The sequence below is a fragment of the Typopeltis vanoorti genome, chromosome 3 (genome assembly GCF_054136105.1).
Source record: "Typopeltis vanoorti isolate ZY-2024b chromosome 3, IOZ_Tvanoo_1.0, whole genome shotgun sequence".
NCBI classification, from domain to species: Eukaryota; Metazoa; Arthropoda; class Arachnida; order Uropygi; family Thelyphonidae; genus Typopeltis; species Typopeltis vanoorti.
The window spans coordinates 85,364,722-85,389,539 of NC_143551.1; the positions used below are offsets into that span (position 1 = coordinate 85,364,722).

Here is a 24,818-nt window from a genome sequence, read left to right on the forward strand (position 1 = left end):
CTATTAAGTTATTTTTAAAGTTGTTCATTAATGTATTATCATCAGACTGGTTTGTAAGGGGATCAAATGCCGTCTCGCGAGCCGCATGGGTCTCGCTAATGTGTTCGCTGTAGCTCTGGAGACAATTTTGGTTTTTATCGTGTTTATATAGACAAAAAAAATTCATGATTCATATATAACATTTTGAACAGGCATCAATACATGTATTAAACACATTTACATGTCTATATTAATATTAACTTTTATATTATTCTACCTATTGTATTCTATATAATATAGTTGCTCATCCATTCAATGAAATACACAGACAAATGATCTCAATTACGGTATCCTTGTCTGTATCATTTAGAATCCAATCTATCAAAGATTGAGACGGATTTCTCAAAAATGCGTGTCTCCCCATTATGTGTGTGTTTAGATCTTTGGCAGAGACGCAAACGTTTCTTATGAATATCAAATCAGAGCGGTAATATCGTTTTGAAGCTTTGTCCTCACGAAAAAGATGGAGATGATTGGAGATAATCATCAAAAGCGTTTCTGAATAATTTTGAATAATTTGTCAAATTTTGTCACTACAAAGATTTAAACCAAAACAAAGATAAGTCAACAATCCAGCTACAAAATTTCGATACAAACCTATCCACTGTTACATGCATATTGAATGAAAGACGGTTTTGGTCTAACAAAACAGATCTCTTGTAACCTCTCTCTCTATGTGATTGGACACCTTCATTTGAAAACCCGTTATATAGGTTCTTCGACTCGTAAACGCAATTCGAACGCAGGTCCTGCCAACCCAAGGGCTTCTATGGTAGAATAAAGTCCTTCGCATAAAACTGACCTTCCCCCCCCCCTTTTTTTTTCTTTTTCAACTTCCTCGATTTAGTTTCTTCCTTTTTTTCACACACGGTAGTTTCTTTGCTTGTCATGGATACCTTGACGGTACAGAAATGAAATTAATGACTACAAATCCATCAAATCATAGAGGGCGCTAGAGTATATCGATTTGTGAAGGAAGTTTTGCGGTTCTACTTTTTTCAACCGATAGGTCTTGTATTTGAATCCAACCGTGAACGTAGTTTTGTAGGTGACTGATAACAGATGGTCGAAATGTCTGCCGGGGCGCGGGGAATGATCCAATCAGAAATCAATAATGAAATCTGTCATGGATTTAAACTGATTTCTAAGTCGGTCAAAAATTTCATCTCACTGATTTCTCCCTTGTCGGTTTTTTGGCGAAGTATTCTTTAAGTCAGCCTTCGTGCAACTCCCCACATTGTTTTTTGACGGGAAAACATTTTAAAGAAAATGTTCAAATTATTGGGATCTTCATTTGGAATTAAAAGAAAATTCAGGTTGAAATGGTTACGCATTTTGAATACATTTCCATTCAAGTATTGAACTTTATTCTTGTAGGCGCATTTGAGTAGAGTCTCAAAGAATGGAAGGAGATAAAAATAGTTCCATTGCATAAAGGTGGTTCCAAGACTGAAGTAGCTAATTATAGACCAATTGGAATTTCAGAAGTGATGATCAAAGTATTAGAGAAGTTGGTTAAAGATAAAATTCAGGGGTGAGTGGATAGAAATGGAATATTGTATGGGGGGGGGGTAGCATGGCTTTGTAAAGGCATGCTTCCGTAACTTACTTTTCATACTGTTGGGCTTCACAAAGGCGTTTGATAGGATACCGCAATGAATTCTCATATATAAATTACATCAAATGAATATCGAAACGAAGCCGGTGATGTGGATAACAGGGTCGTTGAAAGGGGGGGGGGGGGAATATCAGTCAGTAGTTTATAGAGGTGCATTGTCCTGCAGAAGGCCTGTGAGTAGTGGCGTGCCACAGGACTCTGTACTTAGGCCACTACCATTTAATTTGTTTATTAATGATATAGGAAATGGTCTGAGGGAAAATATTCAGTTGTTTGAAGATGATCAGGTAGAGCAATAGTCAATAAAGATGATGTTGATATATTACAGGATAATTTAAATAGACTGGCGGTATGTATAGTCAAAGAATGCATGCCAATTCAATGTGGCAAAGAGTAAGGTTGTGCATTTTGGGGTGAAAAGATTACCAGCTGTATACCATATTGATGGGACTGTATTTCAGGAAATTGACGAAGCCAGAAGTCTGAGGATGTTGGTGGCAGGCAGTTGAAATTCAGGGGACATATTGCAAATGTGGCTAAAACAGCTCGTAGAATTACCTGGTTACTGAAGACACCCTGACAAGCAGAGATAAGAAGTTTATTATTCCTCTTTATAAGGCCTCAAACTGGATTATTGAAGCACAGATTTCCTCGCCCAGGTTTCGTAGAGATGGGGAGGAGGTGGAGCAGATTCAAAGGCGAGTAACTAAGATGGTGGCAGGACTGCGTGATGCTCAACATGAGGAAAAGTTGAAGATTTATGGGTTACAAAAGCTAGATGATCGGCGGATAGGGGGGATATGATAGAGACATAAGTTTCTTAGAGGTTTATAGGATTGATGTGGAAGGAATTTTTCAGTACTCGAAGAATCTGAAGGAAAACTAAAGGTCATCCATGTAATTTGAGTAAGAGTGTGGTTAGCAAGGGAGTGAGGACCAGCTTTTTTGCTTGGAAAATTGTGAACGAGTGGAATAGATTGCCAGAGTCATTTGTGTGTGTGCGCTTTCATTTCAAAGTGAATGATTTCACGGCAAAACATGACAAATATTGTACAGGTATTGTTTTTAAAATGGACATCCGCGATGAGTCTACAGATCCCATGGAGGTGCCATATGTAATAATAATAACAACAATAATAATAACGTTATTCTAAATAAAGCAAGAAACCTTCAGTGGCTATCGGCTCATTTATTATGTTTATTTTATTTAGTTTCCACTGCTTTTTTGAATTGCAGCATTATTATATTTTTAAGCAGCTATCTGTCTCATTACGTGCTAATATTCACTCGAACGAACATTTTTTAAAAAAATAAATAGGAAAACCTCATTTAAGCTGAAAGTGCGTAAAAATTTTGTGAATTATTTATATAAATGATCTTTGCAACCTTCTTTCTTGTTCTTGAAATAAAGACAGGAGCGTTTAGTGCGAGTCCCAAGTTGCAGGAGACAACTAAGCGTTATAAGAAGAAATATAAGGACTGTGGCCCTTCCGCTTGCAATTTTTCTTATGCGAATCCCAACTAAGAAAGGTTTGCAAACTTATCTATAATTGAGTACCGTGGATGAGCTAAAGGTTTTATCTAGATTACGAAACATGGAAGGTTGTTTAAACAGAAGCTGTTCTTCGAAAAGTAAGATGGTAGTTTCACATAGGCGATAAAAATTCATGTTGGGAGTGAGTCTCAATACTCTAAGAGATCCTTAAAATTTATGAGCCTTTCTGATCACTTCTCTCCATCCTTCAAGAATTATCTTCTAATTAAGAATACTTTCGTAATTTATTTCAAAGTTTTCGATTAAATTTTTATTGCAGGATTTTAAACGATTGGAGTGTGACTGCCCTACCGAACTTCTTAAAACAAGACCACAAAACTTGTAGGTTCTTTTGAGAGGAATTTGTTTTTTTATACCACCCATATAAATACAATACATATAAGAGCTTCGCGTGTTGCTGGTATCTTAAATGGAGAATTCTAACGTTTCTAAACTGCTTTATGTTATTGCGATGTGTTTAATTGACTAAGGCTTTTGCTTTATACAATTACTTACTTTTAAGAGTATTTTGGAAATCACTTATACAAAAAAAACAACAAAATTATTTATTTTGTAATACTTTATTCAAAGTAACCAAATAATTTTTATTTGGTTACTTTGTCAGATAATCTATGTTAATGGAATTTTGGTTGTTTGTTTCCAGATTAAATAGATGGTGTAGATGAGTAGGATCATGGTGTGACATGATCTCTGTCACACGCATTTTTTTTTTCCCTTTCATCGACTGATTCTTTTGATTTGCTATTAAGGTTTTTTTTTCATCTTTTCTATAAAAAAATGGGTTCCAATAATTTGACACCTAATAATAAAAAATCCTTAAATTAAAGATTGAGAATCGGTGTAGCCAACTAGGTATATTTTACCGTTGTCAGACTTTGACTACTCATTTTTATTATTATTTTTACTTTCCCTTTTATGTCATTCTGTTTTATATTTCTTTTATTATCGAAAAAGCGTGTTGATACTAAAATAGTTTTCTAGAAGAAAATTATTATTATTTTCAATAATTCTTTTCAAGGCATTCAGGATCGATGGGAATATTTAAAGATGTAGACGAAAAAACAAACGTATAATGTACGTATTTACCATTTCATATTTCCGCACTAGATGGCAGCACTATATTTCATAACACTACAATATTTCCTGATATTAGGTGTACGATTTTAAGATTGATGAGAAATGTGTGGTCGACTTTTACAAGTAACAATAATGATGCCCAAGTTCCACTATATTTATTTGTTTCTTGGGAGAGGTTAGTAAAACAAAAAAAAATCGATTGTTTTTTCGTTTTTCCTTCGTTCACATTAAATAAATACACAACTTTTATAAAATAAACCAACCGAAACTCAGTCCACAACTTCCTGGCTAGTTTAAGTAGAGTTTCCATTTCTGTTTAGTTCCAGTGTGCGTAAAGGCAGGTACGGTATTGATCCTATTCTAGAATAAGAGTGAAAAAAAAAAAAAAAAAAAAAAAAAGGATATTAAACTAGGGAAGCATTACAGAACTAAATCTGTGTATACTTTGTTACAAACGAAAACAAAGATTCAGCATTTTAACTAGAAACTTTCTACTAAACGACTACAGAATGCTGTTTTTGCATTGAGGCTTGGGAATTGCTTCTACGCCAAGGGATGAGGAGGAAGTCGTAGCTGGTTGAATAGCTAGTCGGATTCACTTGAGTTTCTTTAATCCATCAACACACCAATTAGAACCCGTTTAAATTGTTCACGACTTCGAAGTCCAATGGATCTCGCTTTTATCTGCAAAAAAAGAAGGAGGGCAAAAAAAAATGGTGGACAGTAAGTCATTTCTTGATTAAAGTGGCAGATGACGTCACAGTTTACATTGGTGTGCGAAACTGCGACTGCGCAGATAGTGTTCCTACTTGCAGGTCTGCATGTCCAGGACATACACGCACATCTTGCACTCGACGTAACAGCACCAGTGGAACTTGCATTTGCACCTTTCCTTCATCGTCGCTTTGTGTGTGTTGTAACCCCTGCCGCAACACATCAGATTACAGCCGTCTGTACTTGCAGAGGTCCTATTGCAGGCTCGTCCTTGAGTTCCCAGCGAACCCGTGGTCTCGTTGGATAAACAGTAATCGGGAGATTCATCTACGTACACCAAATCTTCCGCTGTCGGCAAGTTGAAACGGGGATCTTTTATCTGAAGTTTCCCCCGTCGGTTGATTTTCACTTCCGTAGCTCCATCGTACTTGTCTTTCAAGTAATCTCCTACTTCACGGAAACTGGCCAACTGTTGCCAACATGTGACCAGAGAACAGGATCCGGAAACTCCATGACACTTGCACGTCACTCGGGTCTTCCGAATAACTGCCTTTAAAAAAAAAAAATGAGAAAAAATAAAGAAAATATAAAGTTAATGAACTTCAAAGTGTTCTATAATAAATTGCAATTATTGAAAGTTTGGTTCTTCTAAGCATGCGTACAAAATTTAGTTATTAAATGACTGTAATAGAATAAGTTCCAAGAAAACAACACGCATAAACATCTATTGTTAGCATAATCGCTTGCTAATTTATTTAAACTGCACTGCGCATGTGTGAGATGGAAGATAAAAACAAACCAACTTTAGCAGCTTGAGAAGCCCTACCAGATACCAACTAATAGATCGATGATTGGGGTAAGTGAAGTAAACAAAAAGATCGCCTGGGGAAGAAGTGTGGGGAATGTGATGGTCAGAACATTCTTATGATAGTAAATGAAGATTGTGCTGACCTCTGGTGAAGCATGAAGCAAAATATGAAATAGAACTATACGAGATTTTTCTTATTCAAATTTCTTATAGGAAAAATTACCTATTTTTATTGATTAGATGACTACCAATCATATTGATGGTTCAGATGCAAACAATATTATTCGAAAGAGTAAAGTTTAGTTGGTTAGTACGGCTCTGAAGTATTTGCATTATGTCTGTAAAATGCTAAATATGTAAAAATGAGAACAAAATAGCTGCTCAAGTGGACAGTTGAACTAACCTGGAGGCGAGAGATGTGATTCATAATATAATTAACTGGATGCAAAAGAAGAAAACACTCGCCTGAATTCCCAATGAGCTCTTTCGTGTGTGTGTGTGTGTGTGTGGTGAACGCGTGAGAGTTTGGAAACTAGTTTCTGGGTGATGTTCATTGCAAAACGGACGTGTTGACCCGAATGACGAACCATGTTCATCCAAGTTGGATGACATCTTGGACTAGTCCTTAAACCCGAGTTCAAGGAACTTAAAGAATGTGAACGCATTAAACAGCCATGGAACTAAACATTTCAACAACAAAAAAAAAAAAAAAAGGGTTGATGAAATTGTTCGTGGCAAGCGTGAACAGAACGGTGTGAACTGTGTTGTTCGGAATTACCACAGAAGCGGTTAAGGCTGTGAGGCTCGCGTATTTAGTTAACTTTCTTTTGGCTGGTTTGAGAGGAAAAAAAAAAAAAAAAACTCACACGCCTTGGTTAGGCTTAATTATCATTTTGGATTTAAAAAGAAGAAAGAAAACTTCGCCAGAAAATTTTATTTCTAATAGCGAACAACAAAAACCTTGTAGGATATAAACTGTTCAGGGGTGATTTTTAATTTTTTTTTTTTTAAGCCAACGCCTTGAACTCATCACTGCTGATGAAGATCCAGTTGATGAACTGCACGTTTCGTATTTCTTCTTCTTCTTAGCGTCCAGATCCTGTCAGTGAATAAACCCGAAACATCCCACCAACATTTGAAAACAAATGTTGAATTTTACAACACTTTGACATATTCTGTATTGAAGGGAGGTATGTGGGGAATTTCACACCTCGTCAAGACTGTCTCTCTCTTGATGATGAGTGGAGGAATGCTGCTCGGAAACACGTCATTCAGAGTATTCTTTAATACTCTAAGGATACCGTCACATTGGACAAAACGAATACTGAACCCCGACCATTCTTTGTATATTTTATCCATAATGATATTTTGTATTCACTTCGAGTGAGTTGAGAGCCTTTCACACGTAGTAAATGCATCCAAACAGTCCATTCCCGTAACCCGCATGTGGCAAAATGTTTACGGTGGGTGGACAAGTGAGTGACATTTATACTAGTTCGTGCTTCACATTTCCTCTATTTTTTTTTTTTTTTAACCTACCTTTCCTTATACCTAATAAGTGGGTGGACAACACTCTCGTGCTAGGCAAATCATCCGGGAAGTTCTACGATAGAGTTTATCGGGGAACGAAACCTACGCAAACTTCGCCAAGGATCTTACGTAACACAAACCACACGCCTCCATTCTCCTGGTGTGTGCCAGTCGATGGCGTCTGACCGAATCGCTCACCTGCTTCCCTGTTCACGCATGCGCCGTATAAGCTATTACTGACAAAAAAAAAAAAAAAAAACCGTAAAATTTGTTTGAGTAAAGTGAAATAAAAATCTATGAATGTTGATGCCCGAAGTGCGAGGGCTTCTACGTGACTAAAAAGACATTCTCTTGCCGATGTGTAGCGACGAAACGTGTACGCCACGGAAGCACCTGTCGTCTGCCGCAAACAAGCGAGTAATGTGTCACGGTGGCGGCCCAGTGTAGTCAAGTAGGAATGTGGACCTCCTGGGACGTCTGTGCACCCTCGCCGCCTTCCTGCCCATCTGATCATCGCTAAAAGGGAACGGTTAAAGGGGGGGGAAACGTGAACCGTGTTTGGATTTTCAATCCGCACACAACCTTCGGGACCTTTGATCGCCCGGTGTTGATCTGTGGTCGCAGACAGCGTAAAGACACGTTTTTGTTCTTCAGCTGTCCTTCTCCTCCCCCACTTCATGTACTACTGTCCGGGGGTGGTGGTGGTGGAGGTGGGGTTTGAAGCACGTTCGGTCGGCGAAACTCCTCCTAAAGAAATTATGTCGATGTTTTAGGCTAAGATGGTCACTGTTGTTTTTACGAGCGTTCTTCCGCCACGAAATTAAATATTTATTCTATTTTTAATGTAGTTTGTTAAATTGGATTTATCTATTAATCAGTATTTTATTTTAATTCATAAAATGTTAGCCGACTTTCATAAGCATCTTCATGAAATGACTGCACCAAAAGAGCAATCCCACACACGTGACAGAAATTCAATAATGCAATAAGACTCGTTAGAGCAACAGTGGTCAGTGAAAGTTATTTCTAAATAAACTTATTTCTAATGTATAAAAATAAGTAAAAAATAATAAAAAAAAAAATTTATTATGAGAATCGAGAAGCACTGACACAACGGGGATAGCTCATCAGACGTGTAAGGATTACGCTAAACGCAATCTCCCAAACTCCCTTTTATAGTTTTCTATAAGTAATCCGCTGAGATGGCATGTTCAGCAAGGTCAGATTGCTCAGCTTCAAAGTACTTGCTGTCATTTTTATGTTCTTTTACGAAAAGCATAAAAGTAATGTGGATCGAGTTTGACCCATCTTGTGGATGGGTCGAAGAGTTACTCGCTTTATAAGGGGCGGAAATGCAACTCCCCTCCCCTAAGAGGAAGAAAACGGATGTAACTCGATGCGTTTGTGGGCAAAACTGAATAATAAAATGGATTGTTCTATTTCCTGATGTAACAAGGGCTCGGTGGATATGCGGGGGGGATGAAATGAATCAAGTGAACTTTAATCCTTAGATGGATAGCATTAATCTTTGTCAATGCTCTTTGGTTGGAAAGACTTGAATTCGAATCTTTTATCGGGGGTTTTCAACTGAAGGTCAGTTAGCGAAGACTGTTACGGAGAAGAACATAATGAGCCATGAAAAAAAATTAGCAAGCAGTGGAGAAAGAAGAATTCTTCTCTTAGCTGTAGTTTTTACTTGCTGGTAAACCTTCTCTTAGCAACTAATTTTTCCGAAATGAACAACAAAATCAAAGAATTTGAAGAACAAAATGTAATCCGTAGTTTCCTATGAAGGTATGTTGATAAAGAGCATCCAAATAGGTCATTGTGTCAGAAGGACCAAGTCCACTGATCTCTTTAAAATCTACTGTTCTTAAAATGAGTAGGAGGCCATATAAAGACGAAGAGCGAGATCTAGGAGGGAGAGAGAGAGAGAGAGATGGATCCTAAGAAGACTATAGCCTGGGATATGTCCATGAAAGGTGTTAACTTTTTTCTCAAATTCTTCATCCCAACAGGAGATTCCGTCTATAATCTTATTTAGTCAACCGATCCGATTTAATGTAGGATCGGATTAAAATATTAAGCCTCTTAATATTTAATTAGCTTTACGAATTTCTCACAAGTTTCCTCTCCCAATTAGCAAAGAACAAAACTTCCCTGCTCTGTCCTTCCCACGCGTTTACCAGATTCCATAATCTTGTGGTTTGTCATACTTTGGTCATTCTGGACGATCATAATCAACTGCAAAAAAAAGAAGAAGAATCAACTGCATCAAGTACTATTAACAGAGCAGTTTGGCAGGAATATGCTAGATCCGCTAAACAGTCCTTTTGGAAAAAAAAAAACTGTTCTTCCTACACAAGAGCAGATTCCTGATAGAAAACCATAAAGAATGGAAAAGGGTTCAGTCTTAACAGGCTAATAAAATACTTTTATCCCCTTTGTGATAAAGAATGTTCCTTGACGTCACTCGCTCTAATTTGACACACACACCAGGGTGATCACCCAACAAAAATATTTTGTACCAACTTATGCAAGAAAAAGGTACTAAATCTGAAAGAAAAAAAAAGTACTCGATTTTTATGTAACATTTTATGTAAATAATGTAACATTTCAGTTATTTAATATACTGTTTACATATATACGGGAGTTTTCCCACACACAAGAAAAACACTGGAAGTATTTATTCATTATTTTTAACAGATTTTGCTAAATTAGTTAACTCTTCAGAAATAGTCAAGTCTGTAGCTGGTGAATGTTTCGGTTCTTCTTTTGTCAAAAGGAGTCCATTCATCAAGGGAGTTTGTAGTCGATTTCTTATTTTATTCTTATTTATTATCACTGTTGTAAATATTCTTTCAGTTGCTGCTGATGAATGAGGGAGGCACGGTACAGCTTTATCTAATGTTGTTCAATTAGGAAATATTTTTTCTCCTACCGCATTTTTCATTTCAAAAAACTTTATTCCAAAAAAACATGAATTCTTGACCTTTTTCCAATGCTTCTACAGTCTTCGATAGTTGCCATTCTCTATCGAGGTCTTCATAACTATTTTCTTCAATAACATTAGGAAAATTTACAGCAAGTGGCATTCTACTGTAAAAACAGTCCGATTTGCACATTTCGGAATTCAGCATCGCTAAACGTTTTAATACAAGATCTTTGCAATTTATTATTGTATGGTTTTGTAGTGCAGTTAAAACTGATTTGGCTTGCTCAATTCCATCTTCTATTGTGCTCAAGATAAAGTATGAAACCAAAGCATTCCATTTTTGTTCTACTATTCTTTGCACAGCATTGAAAGCCAACGAGTTTTACCCAACCTCAGCCAATTATGTGGTTTTAAGTTGGATAGTTTCTGAATTTGTTTAACTTCTGTTAATCTTTTAGGTTTCCTTTGTATGAATTGTAAACATCTGCACATAGGTCTTCTAATGAATTTGGTCATTTTTTACATGCTTCAGCTGCACATAAATTAAAGCTGCGACATATGCATCTGGCGACTTATAAACGTTCATTTAATGATTTAAGGCGAGCCTGAATGCCAGAATGTTGTCTCATCATAACTGAAGCAAAGCCTAATAAGTTGGCAAGAAGCACTTTCAGCTTGTTTAATCGTTCTATTAGAGCTTCAAACAAAGCTGAACTCGTTTCGTCACTAACATCAATGATATTTAAAAATCATAGTAACGAACCACAACTGCTAGACATTTGCTGTAATGTCAGTTGACTCATCAATAATTAAACAAAAATAAGTAATTTGAAGTTTTTTTTGAGATTTCATTGAGTGAATCTACAACCAAAACATTTTTTTTTTTTATAAGACAGTTACATTTAGTGCGTCCACACTGTATTTTCTTAGCAATTTCACTATCCGGGGCAATTGTTTTCAATAGAGTTGGAAGAGTATCCATAAGCCTCAAAAGCAGATTGTGTTCTGCAACATATGCACATAATCTTAATTCTGTCTCTTTAATTTGTGTTTCCGACTGGTATTTGGAACTGGATTTAAACAACGAAATTATAGTTGGTGTGCTTCTTTTAGATTCTGCTTGTGTTTTGGAGTGTTTGCATGACGAATCGTTAGACTTTTGCTACCATTAATGCTTTTATCACAAAATTTACAATAAGCAGTGTATCCTTTACTTTTACCTGAACTGATCCAGGATTTAAGAATGGGATCCTCCAACCAGTCTTCTTTGAATTTTTGCTTATATGTTTGTTGGTCTTTTTAGATGAACCTTGTAAACCTGAATTTGAATCATAATTAGCACCACTTTCTCTTTTATCTGAATTACCTGGGTGAGAAGTGGTTTCTTGTGAGTGGGAAGGGCTGGTTGAGATCTTCACTTTCAATGATTCGTTTATGTACTTTCCTAATTGATGCATTCGTACAACATCGATTGTATCTTGATGAAGTTGGAAATGTTTAAAACATCTAACAGTTTAAATATCCCAACAATGGAATTGTTGGGTGCTATATAATGACGAAAAAGCAGATGCTTTCACTGAGCCCTGGAGTTATGCAACTCTAACTACACGCATGCGGACTTACTATTCATCGAAAAAAAATTTACCGGCACGTTCGTTGCGCACTTCACCACTCCAGCAGCTGTGAAAATATATGTCATACTTTCCCTAAGGAAGTATATTCTGTTATCAGGAAACTTAATAACAAAGAGACCCAGGACCTGATGAGATATCCAACGAAGTAATAAAAGCACTCCCTCATAAAGCTGTCATGCATGCAGTAGCATTGTTAATGCAATGCTAAGGTTCAGTTACTTCTCCACTCGTTGGAAACTGGCAGACATAATCCTAGGAAAGCACCTCAGCTCCCTCACAACTACAGATCCATCCGCCTCCTATCATGCCTGGGAAAAATAATCCTTAACTGTCTGCAAGAGGTGACACAAAACCAACCTTTTCCCTAAAAAGCAATTCGGATTTCGTACAGGTCAAAGCACAATTCAACAACAGGTCCACAGATTAATAGAATGCATTACAACTGGGTTTAACTGGAAGTAACATACAGGCGCAATCTTTCTTGATGTGGAAAAAGCCTTGGATAAGGTTTGGCACAAAGAGGCCTTTGTGCCAAATAACTGTTGATTTTCCATTATATCTCGCCAAGCTCATTGATTCTTACTTGAAAAACCGAAAATTCCAAATTAAATTGCGTGGGCTCCGATCCTCTACGAGAAGAATCACAGCAGGTATCCGACAAGGCTCCCTGCTACTTTTCAACATCTATATTGCGGATGTCCCAAGCACAGTATCAACCACAATGGCTTTCTATGCGGACGACATGGCAATTATGACCAGATCACTCAGGTCCACATAGCAACGCAGCGATTGCAAAACGCTGCAATAAACCTTGAAAAATGGTTCTGGAAATGGAGAATAGACGTCATTGCTGACAAAAGCTCCACTATACTTTTTTTTTTACAAGAGAAACATCGCATCACGGGGGTAATTTAAATGTTCAATGTTGCTATCCCATGGCAAACCAAAGTCAAATACCTACGGATACAACTAGACAGTCGCTTCAACTTATAATGAAACCAATTTAGCAATTGACCAACTCTATCCTCTCATCAACCGGAGAAGCCAAATTAGCACCGAGAACAAGCTGTGCATCTATAAAACAATCATCAGACCTACTTTAACCTATGGATCACCTGCTTGGGGTCACACTTCCCCGAATAACATAAAAAAACTGCAAGTTCTACAAAACAAATGCCTCCGAATGATCTTTGATGCCCCGTGGTTTGTCAGAAATGTTCTCCTCCATCCAGATGCAGCCATACCAAATATCTCTACGTTACTTCATGATGTTGCCTCCAAATACTTTTTACAGGCAGCTCTTCATCCAAACCAACTCGTTCAAGAGTCATCCAGTTGCATCGAAAACGACAGATGGGAAACACAAACTCACCAAGGCAACTCTGCTCATCGGTACACGAGCTCTCACGCACACAGCCCTCGATAAACTTTCCTCTACGTAATCAACTTCTAAGCGATGAAGGAATAAAAATCCACGGGAATGTCATCCATCTCGTCATAACAGTTAACAGTGTTGTGTGCTAGGTTTTAAACGTGGAGCAAAATTTTTACATAATGGGGTCCAAATTATGCTGTACATCAATAAAAAGGTGGTTACTCATATTAATATATAATTTTATTCTATTATATTTAATTTTCCCACTTGTTTTTATTGTAATGATCTTATAATAACGCGCGAGAAGTGTTTGAATATATTTTCATTGGTTAATGCCAGTCAGATTGCGTGAGTATGGGATCGGGGAGTGAAGGTTGGAGAACAGTGACAAGGGTAATAAAAAGAAATCATGCTTGTGTCGCTGAATGGTGACATATGGGAAGGTAGGAGAAGAGAAAAATATTAAACTCTCATATTGTTATTCGAAAGGAAGAAAATACTTTTATTCGAACATTTTCATGGTGGCTCCTGTAAACCAAGCATTCTTCTGCTTGGGTTTAGTCTTTTGAGCTCCGTCTCCTTATAAGGAAAAGTTAATAGCCTTAATAAGTTTTTACTACTTCTAGCATCTCAGGGTTTGGTTTCATACAAAAAGCTTCTGCATAATCCGTAAACATTTTGGTTTATATTCTCGTCCATTTTGCATCGGTTTCCTTCCCATTCAAAGAATAATGAATAGGTACCATTATTTTGCTTTATGGCAGTTGCAAAAGGTTTGTTTATTCCTTTGCAAAACGACTCCCAGAATGCATCCTCATTCATTGGTATCGTTATATTTTCTGGACTTGAGGAATTTAGCCTCTGTTGACGTGTTTGTATAGGTGAGATTTCGCCATATGTGGCGGCAGGATCTTCTCCCATTTCTGATTCTTGGCTTTCTACAGGGGATGCTTCATTTTCTTCTTCTATTTCTGTTTCTTAAGAGTCTGCAGTACTTCTTGCATCCTTTTCTTCTACTTCAGTTGCCCTATTTCCTGTATCTGGTTCTTTTTCTGGGGGTTCCTCCAGAGGTATCGTGCTCCTTGCCTCTTCTACAGTTCCTGTTTTCATTCCCTCATTTCTGAGATTTGTCCCGACTTTGTTATCTCTTTTTTTCGGGCAGTCTGTGCTTAGGTGGTCAGTAGCACTAAACCTTGTGCATTGGCGCGTACTACACCTGAGTAGTTTAGTACTAGCTTCCACCCAGCTACTGTTACTATATTCGGAACTTGTTTATCCATTAGCATGGTTATGTCCGCTGTAAAAATGGCAGGGAAATCTTTATGAGTTTGCCGTCTTATACTTATTTCACGGCCATACTTGGCTAAGGTTTCTTTAATCCACTCTTCCTTTAGTTCAAGAGGGACTCTCTGGATTCTAATTAGCTTTCGAGGTACGCCTACTCTATCAGGGAAAATTGTTCTACCTTTGTAGGTGAAACCTTCTAATAGGGCATCTCTGGCTTTTGGACTTACTGTGATCTGAAACCTGTTACCTGGTAATCCAGGTGACTTCATTTCCGATAGTGCTAATAATTTCTTTTAGAAGATCAGTTTCGTTGACGCTGTCTTCTCCCGGCACCTGGAACTGCAAGGTGTTCGGTCGGCCAGAAGAGAAAGGAGCCATCCGGAAAGACCGAAAAACCTAGCCGGGAACGCGTAGTGTTGGGAGAGAGGGGGGGGGGGGGTGCAGTGTCCTCACTCGGCCTCAGCCTAATTTACCTATCTCCCTACAAAATGAGATCATTTAGGGTTTAAGGCTGGGATGGAGCCGGTGCAATGTGATTTTAGCGTGCACCTCTGAAAAAAAATTGTGTTTAACCTTGCCCCAGGCCGGGGTTTATGGGTCCTTTAGGACTTGTTTAGTTCTGTATTGAATTGAATTGAACAGATACTACTTGGTATCTCTTGTTATAGAAATAACATATAACATAACATAACAGATACTACAATTTTCCTGTAGCCAAGAGTTCTTATATTTATCACTAACAACATTCATTTTCAATTCATGCTAATCGGACTTCCTTTCTATCAAATAGTTATATTATCATCATATAAAAAGTTAAAAAGGTATATGTTATAATTTTAGAATCTTAGAAAATAATTATGAATTATATAAAATTCTCATAATTATTTACAAAGTTAATTTAAATTACGTTATTATTTCAGAGAAAAATAAAATATATTCCATATATAAATTGTTGAGATAATTACGTTATAAATATTACTTCTATACCTAAATAACAGCAACATATTTGTAGACATATCGAATTATAAGGTTCTCAATGGCTTTAAAAAATAAAAGCAACTTTTTTTTTTCTGTACTTGTAAAATTTGGGATTTCGTGCGAAATCCTCTAGAATGAATATCTTTTCTATTAACAACGTCACATTACAAGGAAGTGAAATATAAAAATTTTAACTAACATGATATGCTATCATCCGATCTATTGTTCTCCTATTATCTACTTTCGTCACTGATAACAAGTTAATTGCATGTAATTATATTTGTCTTGTTATCAAATTCTATTGTGTTCAAGAGCTTCACACGCTTTTGTATTAATTAAGTACCATAGGTTGTGTTCAGAATAGCAATCATTGATCTATGAACGACTTTGGCTGTATTGTTAGCTACGATACAACAATTGAAGTGACGCAACAAAGTATTGTATAACAAACCAAACGATTCTTACCTGTCTTGTTTTATTATTCTTAAATCCATTATTTGATACGCGTTCAAATACTTACTATTTTTTTTCGTACATAGCCTGCAGATATCACGTGAAATGATACAAAACAAAACAAAAGCTAAATACTCCTTGGGCTAGTGAGTAATTATCTGATTACTCTACTACGTTTACCAATTAACAGTAGCCGAACAAACACGAACTTGCACTGCTAGTCCTTGACCCTGATAAGAATATTGTCAGTAGCAAGGTGACGTAGGATTATTAGTTCCCATCGCTATCTTCCTACTTAATCTTAATAACCTCTTCGCATCGATGAAGTCTTATTACGGCGCTAGGATACGAGAGTCAAACGGAACCGCCTCAGTGAGTAAGAACTTTTATCGTGTTGCCGTCTATCTGTCTGCCGGCCAATGACGCATGTATGGAAGGTCAGTCGCTGTATTCAGTCTCTCTTGCCAGCAACTGCGGTATAGTCTGCCTTGTACGCTGTTTTTTTTTTTTTTTTAATTTTAATTTCATTTATTATATACAAAAGCTTTCGCGAGTATTAATGGAAAAAAAAACAAATATCTTAATCTCAATACATTAAAAAGTCAATCTGTTTTTAACCTCCAACCGGAATGCTTTTGTTAACAATAAGTTCATTGTTGTCAATGCGTCACTTCAATTATCCAGATGGCGCTGTTGTTTCGTGTTTTAAGTCTCGGTATTAAAAAAAATAGTGTATATACGGTACCCGTATATTTAGTGGGAGGAAGGGGGGGGGGGGGGAATGACAAAACGAGCACATTTTGTAATTCCGTAGTCATTAGGAGGCAGAAACAAATGACCAAGCTAAAACACATGCTAAGTATTGGCTCCATCTATCATTCCGACCTTGTGTGAATGGCAGATCTATAATGGAGTATATCGCTCCAATCGATTTACGTATTTTCACTCTTCGCTTAAGAATTATCGTACATTATCCGCAGTTTCCCTTGCCCCCCCCCCCCACCCCAAATCTACAAAGACCATTTGAAATTACCGTTTTCTATATTAAATTTACGTTTCATTACTATGCTTAAATAATGTTTGAAAAAAATATATATAAAGTTGAACCGTAACGCCATCTGCCAGCAACATCTGTCATCATTATCAGACAAGACTGTGTACATAACCCAACACTCCTACACAGTTTTGTAAGAGGAGAGAAAACGTAATTTCTTTTTAGCTTTTAAAGCACGAATACCCTAAATACCAAGTCAACAAAGAATCGTTTGTAATGCTTGAAGTAATTAGTTAGTCTATTTTCTGACAGCTGTTTAATTGACCCAATCCTGACAAGGGAATACAACATCATGGGGCCCATTTTCTCGTATCAATTACCACGATAAACGTCTTAACAAATCTATATTCCTTTCATTTTTTTTAAATTCATTTTTTGTTTTCTCTCTTCATCGATCGCCTCCTGTCCTTGTCAAAAGTGTCCTTAAAAAGACCCCCCCCCCCTCTCCCCAGTTTCAGAAATCCCTTAATTGAAATAAATTTCAATTTGGACACTGGCACAAAGGTGGGTGTGTTTCTTCTTGCTTTTGACAAGAGCATAGATCATGTCCGATTCCCAAATCTGTCCTTGACGTTGGTATTACAATCGGATATTTCATGCTCGCTCGTCGAGATAGCCTGAAATTTAAAAATCATTTCGCCATCGTTTCCGATCTGTGCTCATTCCATCCTCCTGTGCCAGGCACATTAATCAGAGCTTTCTAACATTACTATTATGTCAGGAGTCCCCCCCCCTCCTCCCGTTCTTGGTCCCTCTATAGCGTTGTGTCATCCCCGACCAATCCATCCCTCAACTTGCCATTTTCACTGTTCAGACCTATCATATCAGCCAATCATAGTCAAATTAGTGCTGATGTATGATCCGGGCGTTGAAAGCGCACGTGTTACAAGCAATTCCAACCTGACAATGACAATAATTTTGAGTAATAACTGAGCAATTGCGGATATCATATTCCCCCACCCCACCCCCCAAACTACATCATTTCCTTTTCTTCATTTTCCCACTGGATTAGACGAAAGTCTCTTTCAGAAACTATTCTGTATCTGCATTATTTTACATCTAAATAAACCCTGTTTATTTTACATTTCATTATTTAATAGGTAACTGATTTGTTTAAAAAGATTTCATTATATATTATACAGATTTATATTTAAAAGTAACCACGATAAGTTTGATTTTAATATTTAAAATTTTAAAACTTAAATGCTTCTTTGTTTGTTACGCAGTAAGAATGAGAATAAAGTCAAAGAAACACTATCGTTTTCCAGCTAGGAAAACTAACCGAAGATTTTTTTTTTTCGATCACCAAGTCTGTCTGTCTGTATGGTATATGTGGACTGCCTGACGACTTATGAAAAATAGATGAGTTAGTCTGTCTCATCAAGAGGGGGGGGGGGTATAACTGCAGAGCCTAGATAAATCTGCCAAATAAAATGATATTAAAGCAACTAATATAACTACAAGCAAGAGCATAGTAGTAGCAGAGCTATGAAGGTAACTTACGTTCTTATATTCTTACGAGTATATCCTCGTATGCTCTTTCTTGTGGTTATATCACTTGCTTTAATATTATTATTGTTCTCGGCGTTTACTGAACTTTCCAGACACCCCTCCCCCACCCCGTTTCGTACTCTGGTCTCGTGATTTTAGTTATTTTCACGTCATCTAAACCAACAAAACAAACCAGCTGGACTTTTTAAACTTATGGTGACAAAAAGCTTGAAAAAAAAAAACACCAAATTCACTTTTAATTTATAAATTAGGAACCCGAAGGTCAGAATTTAATGGCTAATTATACTTGACAAGAAATTATATTCTTGTTTCTATTAATATGTTTATCCTTCTATACAAGGTTCAATACAGAGGACTTTGTGTCATTCGAATAGGGTGCGACATCGTGTTCGTTTTAATGGATTCCCAAAAGAGTCTCATTCGAAACAATTGTGTGTATGGGAATTAGATTCCTCTCCTCAAGGAAGCAGTCGTCGATAAAAGTCGTTCCATTAGTACAATCCCATCATCTAAACAGTTCAAGAATTAATAACATCCCAAATATTCTAAACCGAGACTCACCATTTAAACTAGCGTTCCACTTCATCCCTGCTTCTCTAGCAAGTAAGTGCTGAGTAAGCGAGACTCCGGACTATTTGAATACCATCTTAACGACTTCTTAAGTCTCCCCTGGCAAGAAGCCAAAGAAATATGGCGTGTCGTTTATTGTAATTTTGCACTTATTCAAATTATTTACCACTTGTAAGGGCACCAGACGGCTAATATTATCCCTGAATTATTCATAGCCTTGCAAGCACCTTCACTCCATAGTTCGGTATTTTATAGTTTAACCCCAATCAAACTGTGTTTTATGACACTTCAGGGCCAGTTATTATTCTCTGGCCTTTATTTTAAACGACGGTTGAGCAGTACGTAGCACTTACCTGAAGGGTTCATCATCTGTCTGCTTAGAACGGAATATTTCAAAAGTAAATGACTTTAGGGTTAAATTCTACTAAGTTATTGTTTCTATGAGGGCGTGTTTCAATGTATAATAGCAGGACGTTACTACACATTTATCTAAATGCATACAGGGAAGTGTTGAGAGAATTCTGCACGTTTTTCCCCAATCTATACGCATCCACACATAAAAATTCTTCATAGTGACAGAAACGTGGTAACTTACAAGGAAAGTCCCGATCTTAAAATATTTTCGACATTTTTTTCCGTCTTTCCCCCCATAGCTAATGGGGAGTACAAAAGAGCTAGGAGGAGGGGGGGAGTGTCTTTCCCTATCCGTTCTTCCCTTCTCAATAAATTAGCAACAGACGCTTCCTTACAAACGATGCTAATAGCTGCGGATCTAGTGTAGACTCCGCCATTTCTAGAAGGAAGTACCCGACGGCATTTCGCCCATTAACTTGTTAGTCGACTCGAGCGTCAAGGAAGCCACGAAATGTATGAGGTGTACAATTGTTCTCTTCAGAGGAGATCGGCGTGTAAGAAAATTTCGAAATGTCGTAGTTGTCCGTGAAATAATAGGGTCGTACCTAAAGGTCAAGTGTGTTTAAGACTTTTTATGAGAAGGGCCAAATGACTACGGCTTTTAACTAATAGGTTTAGACATTGGCGGTGTTTGGCCGGAAGGGGATGGAGGAGAGAATCGCTCCTTATTATCTTTAATAACAAAGAATGGGAAACGGAAGGCAAAGAACTGAGTTAGTCATCGATTTCTGTGTTCCAAAGAATTATGCGATGATTTCAAGATTACTTTGCAGTAAGAAAAAGTTAAGAGTGAATTTTTTGAATAAACTGATTCATTAGTGATCAAAATGTGTGCTCAACTCTCCTTCTTAATGTTTTCTTTTGTTTCCCGATGAGACTACGGTAGGGTATTTCAATTTGCACGAAGTCATCGCTCCAACAATGGCCTGCAGTGTTTGTTCAAAGAAGTTAATGACTGCACCACTTACCCCTCTCTTTCTACTCGTGTTCAGCTCTGGTTGGGAGCTCAATTCCCACGGGAACTAATGGATAATAGCAGCTTTTTACTTCAAAAAAAAAAAGAACACGCGACTGTTTTAAAATAGAATGTATTCAATAGGTTGGTTTGGAATACCTAAGTGGCTCGTTATATGAATCGCTGCTGACAATCAGTCTTCATCTTTATTTAAGCAGGCAACGTTATCATTGTTAGGTAATGTCAACAATGGACATTGAAACAAGTGATTTCAATTGAGTAATCAACCTTGTTGTTTTTAAGTTTCCATTGTTGTGTATAAGGGCGCTGTAAGTCGAGTTAAAATTTTTGAGGGGTGTAGATTTCAAAAAAAGTTAATGACTACGGATTTCAGTGTAATTTACAGTGTAAATTTCACTGAAATTTACAAGTAAAGTTAGAAGTTCTTGCCATCATAATATATTTAAATAAATAAATGCATTTTCACGTAAAATACAGCGTTATCGTGATGACGCTGTTTCCTCAAAAAATAAAAAATAATAATAAATAAAAAAATTCAAGGCAAAGTCTCAAGCCCGCAAAGTTTGCTAGTTATGAACTACGTCTATGAAGGTGCTTAACGTTCTCGTGTATGTGTGCATAAACACATTAGTAGAGGCGACATGAGTCAGAAGCAATCCTTTCATGAGAAGGTGACGGTTCGCAGCCAATAAACAATACGAACATTGTTGGTTAGTGAAATGTTGCTGCTTGGCCCTCTTGGAACTTGAACAGTACGAGACGCAATCACATTAACCGAGATGTTAAAGAGAGATGGGGGAAAAGTGTTGGGCTCGTGAAGAGAGGGAAGGGGGTTAAACTTTAATTCTTTTTTTTTTCTTTTTTTTAGGTCAAAGTACCTTACAGTTAATATTTTAGCAGAGAATGTGTTTTGTCAGAACGGAACACAGCGACCGTGTTATAACGGGGTTGAACATACGGCGGGTAATGGAAATGTCTCCTCCCAGAGTACCGAGTATGATTCTGCAACGAATAAATAAGAATAAAAAATATACTGTTTTAAAGAATTAGTTTTATACAGTAATTTATATTCGTTTACCTTAGTATCGTTTAAAAACTATTTAAATATATTTCAGATAACATTCATTTTATGACGCGAACCTTTATAAAGGCTATTCAAGCGAACACGAAAGAACCGGTCTCGTACGGAGGTGGAGGAATTTTTCATCCAGCGTACACATACATTTTTTTTAGATAAAAATACTATTGGTGGGCGGTAGATGGCGTTCGTGTGGATGATGGATAGTAACATAGTAGATAGATAGCCCTACTGTGTGGAGTGTCCTATCACAATGCGCCCTTGGATTTCTTGGAAGTGTCCCATGATAAGAATAATACATGCAACAAAGCAGAAAAGAGATTAATCTCCCTTTCAGAACATTAATTAGGTTTTATATCAAGCCAAGGTACTTGACTGTAATAACAAACCATTTCATCTATACGTTCAGAGGCGATGATAATAATAAATCGATGATGTTTTAAAATGTATTGTATTCTTCGTGATCAATATATATTGATACATCACATGTTTCAATTTTTATATGTTAATTTATTCTTAATTAATCCTATTATATTGAATCTACATTGTACATAGTCACAAACAGAGATCATCGTTCTACATTCACCGGTGACGTTGTTAAGATTTAAAAAACTATAAATTGCGCTAAGTATGACACCCGAAGTTGACCTCTTTTATACCGTGGTAGACGCCATAAAGCGAGTAGGGCCTAGGATCCCCCTTATACAAGCACTACAACAGTGGAGAACCGTACTTTTTTTTTCTCTTTCTTTCTCTTCCAAGTACAATCAGACTCGATGGTTTCTTAAGACAAAGTGGAATTACTACGCAGTAAGATGCTTCCTATCTAGCCAATCATCCCTTTCCAAAGCGCGGAGATTTTGTGCAGATGCATGTACTTGAAATCCTACACCACTAGAGGAACCTATTAAGTTATCACAACCAATATTCTTCTTGGAAAACACAAAACCTTTTTAGGACCGGTCTGTCAGCAGTACTTAAAAATGCCTCACCAAACTTGAAAGGGGTCAGCAGAAGCAAGTTTTAAAAGCCGCTTTACGGATTCAAACCGAACTTCTCTTTGCCCTATGAATGAAGTTCGCCATATTTCACAAACAGCTCTTGTCAGTAAGCTGGGAGGGGGAAAAAAAAGAAAAAAAAAAAAAAGGCAGGAGTGGTGGGGAGGGTGATCCATCCCGATTCCTACCGATTGGTCTCCTATGATAGGGACACAGTTCGCTGAGTTGGCAAATTGCCGGCAAGACAGCACAAGGAGCGGAACGCCGGAGGAAACCACGGGAACATCTGCGTGCCGTCGTCGCTCAGCCATGGGGGGAAAGGATGGGTAACTGAGGGGGTGGGGGGGGGAGAGCAGCAGCGGTCACAGCGGCAACAGGGAGATAATATTTTTATGTTATTTAATTTCTGGGCAAGAGCCGGAAAGCTTCTGCGTGCATGGGCAATGTGCCCCCGTAAAAGGCTCTTCTAGATTGCGGAGTATTACGAGTTCAATATAGTGGACTGGTAAAGAGGCCAATCTGTCAAGGGACTCTTTCATTAATTCTCTACCCTCCCTGTTTCCCCCCCCCCCATGTAAAGCTTTCTTTCATCTCTCTTTCTCTGATCCAGTAGCATGTATCGAAAGCACTCATGAATCCGAGCCTGCAATATCACCTGAGCTTTGATCATATTACGGTGCGACGATATACGAGAAGAGGATGATTGAACAACAGAAAAGTGAATACGCTATAAGGAACTAGCGTAAGAATCGTGTATTATACAGTTTGTATATTCGAATGAATATAAATGTGGTTAAAGTAGGAGGTTTCAGTAAGACCAATGTTGTTACTCGAACTCTAAATTTGTCTTTTTTGTTTTCAGTAAAAATTATCATCTCATCACTTTCCACTAAGTATTTTTTTTTTCTGTTGCGCCCATACACGATTCTGTATACACAGAATCTTGGCATGAGTGGTCTTCTATTATACTACTTAAAAAACAAATCTCCGAAGAGTGTGAACTGACTATGCTGTTTCGAAGTTGTTGGTACTCCTCAGAAGCCAGACAGAACCGTAAAATAGCTCGTGTTAAAATTTATATTACATATTATAGTAGATATTATTATAATATAATAGGTAACACAGCGATAATTTTACATATGTTATGATTATTATTTAAATTAATATTGAGTTATCGACTGCCTATGGAAATGTATGTACACAGAAGTATTACAGTGTTTTATAAATATGACAAAGGACTCGCCAAAGAGAGTTAGCGATATTGTCAAGAAGTCTAATCCTTTCTCTGACCCCCTCCCCACTCCCTTTATTAACATCGCAAATTTACAATATCCTTGTTTCGAAATTGAATTGTGGTCAGCAACACTATTTATTTGGGGAAGTTTGTTTAATTGCAAATGATCATTAATGCATCCTCATTTTTTTAAAAAAAAATATGAATTGCCTTTCCTTATAGTGTTTCTTCTCTAAAACGATTTTCTTTTCTTTTATTCTTTTAAAATTTACTCTACAGCTGTCCTGTTGATTACGAGAATTGAATGGATTATGGGTATAGCACCCTTCTAACTGCTAGTTATTGGCTATATACTTCAATCCGAGAGTTTTAACTCCTGTTAGTTACTCGTTAACTTAAATAACGAATCATTTACTGCTAAATGACAGTATTAATAAAGAAGGGTAAAAAAAAAAAAAAAGCGGCCATGTTCGTTTTCGAGTGCATTCCGAGCCAGTGCCGTGGAACAAAAAAAAAAAAAAAAAGCACCTACCCATCCCTGACAATGGGCGGATGTCACAAGATTAAGAACAAGCATCCGACAATAGTACTCGGCAAGAGGACGCGACTAATTTTACTCTTGGCTGCAAATATACTCTTTCTAAGAAGCGAAACTACAAACCAACCCGACGTTAACAACATTCCTCGAGAGGTTTTAGAGAGTTCTCCAAGTCCCGCCAACCCCCTGAACACACATAGGCGGCTTCGGTGCCATCCATCGAGTGCCTATTGTCTCCGTCACTAACACAGACATCGGAGTCGACCTTTGTGCGACACAGCGATCGGGGCTACATTTGTACGGGGAGAATACTACACAAACAACTGAATACAGGCTGTACAAATACTCCACGAGTCTGAGCTTTATTCCTCCTAAAAACCTCCCCGCATCCCAATCCTCATTCAGTTCCCTCCCTTCCCCCCCCCCCCCATTTTGTAGTTG

General features: G+C 37.4%; 1 protein-coding gene across 1 annotated transcript in view; it reads right to left on the reverse strand.

Annotated features, from left to right (window-relative positions):
- Positions 1-4,533: 4,533 nt before the first annotated feature.
- The window catches only part of LOC150108345 (protein Wnt-5b-like), a 76,312-nt gene continuing 56,027 nt past the window's right edge, over positions 4,534-24,818 (reverse strand). Inside the window, exon 4 of the mRNA XM_090415749.1 lies at positions 4,534-5,553. Coding sequence (XP_090271875.1) covers positions 5,095-5,553 — 459 coding nt within the window. The 3' untranslated portion in view covers positions 4,534-5,094. The remainder of the gene's footprint in view (positions 5,554-24,818) is intronic.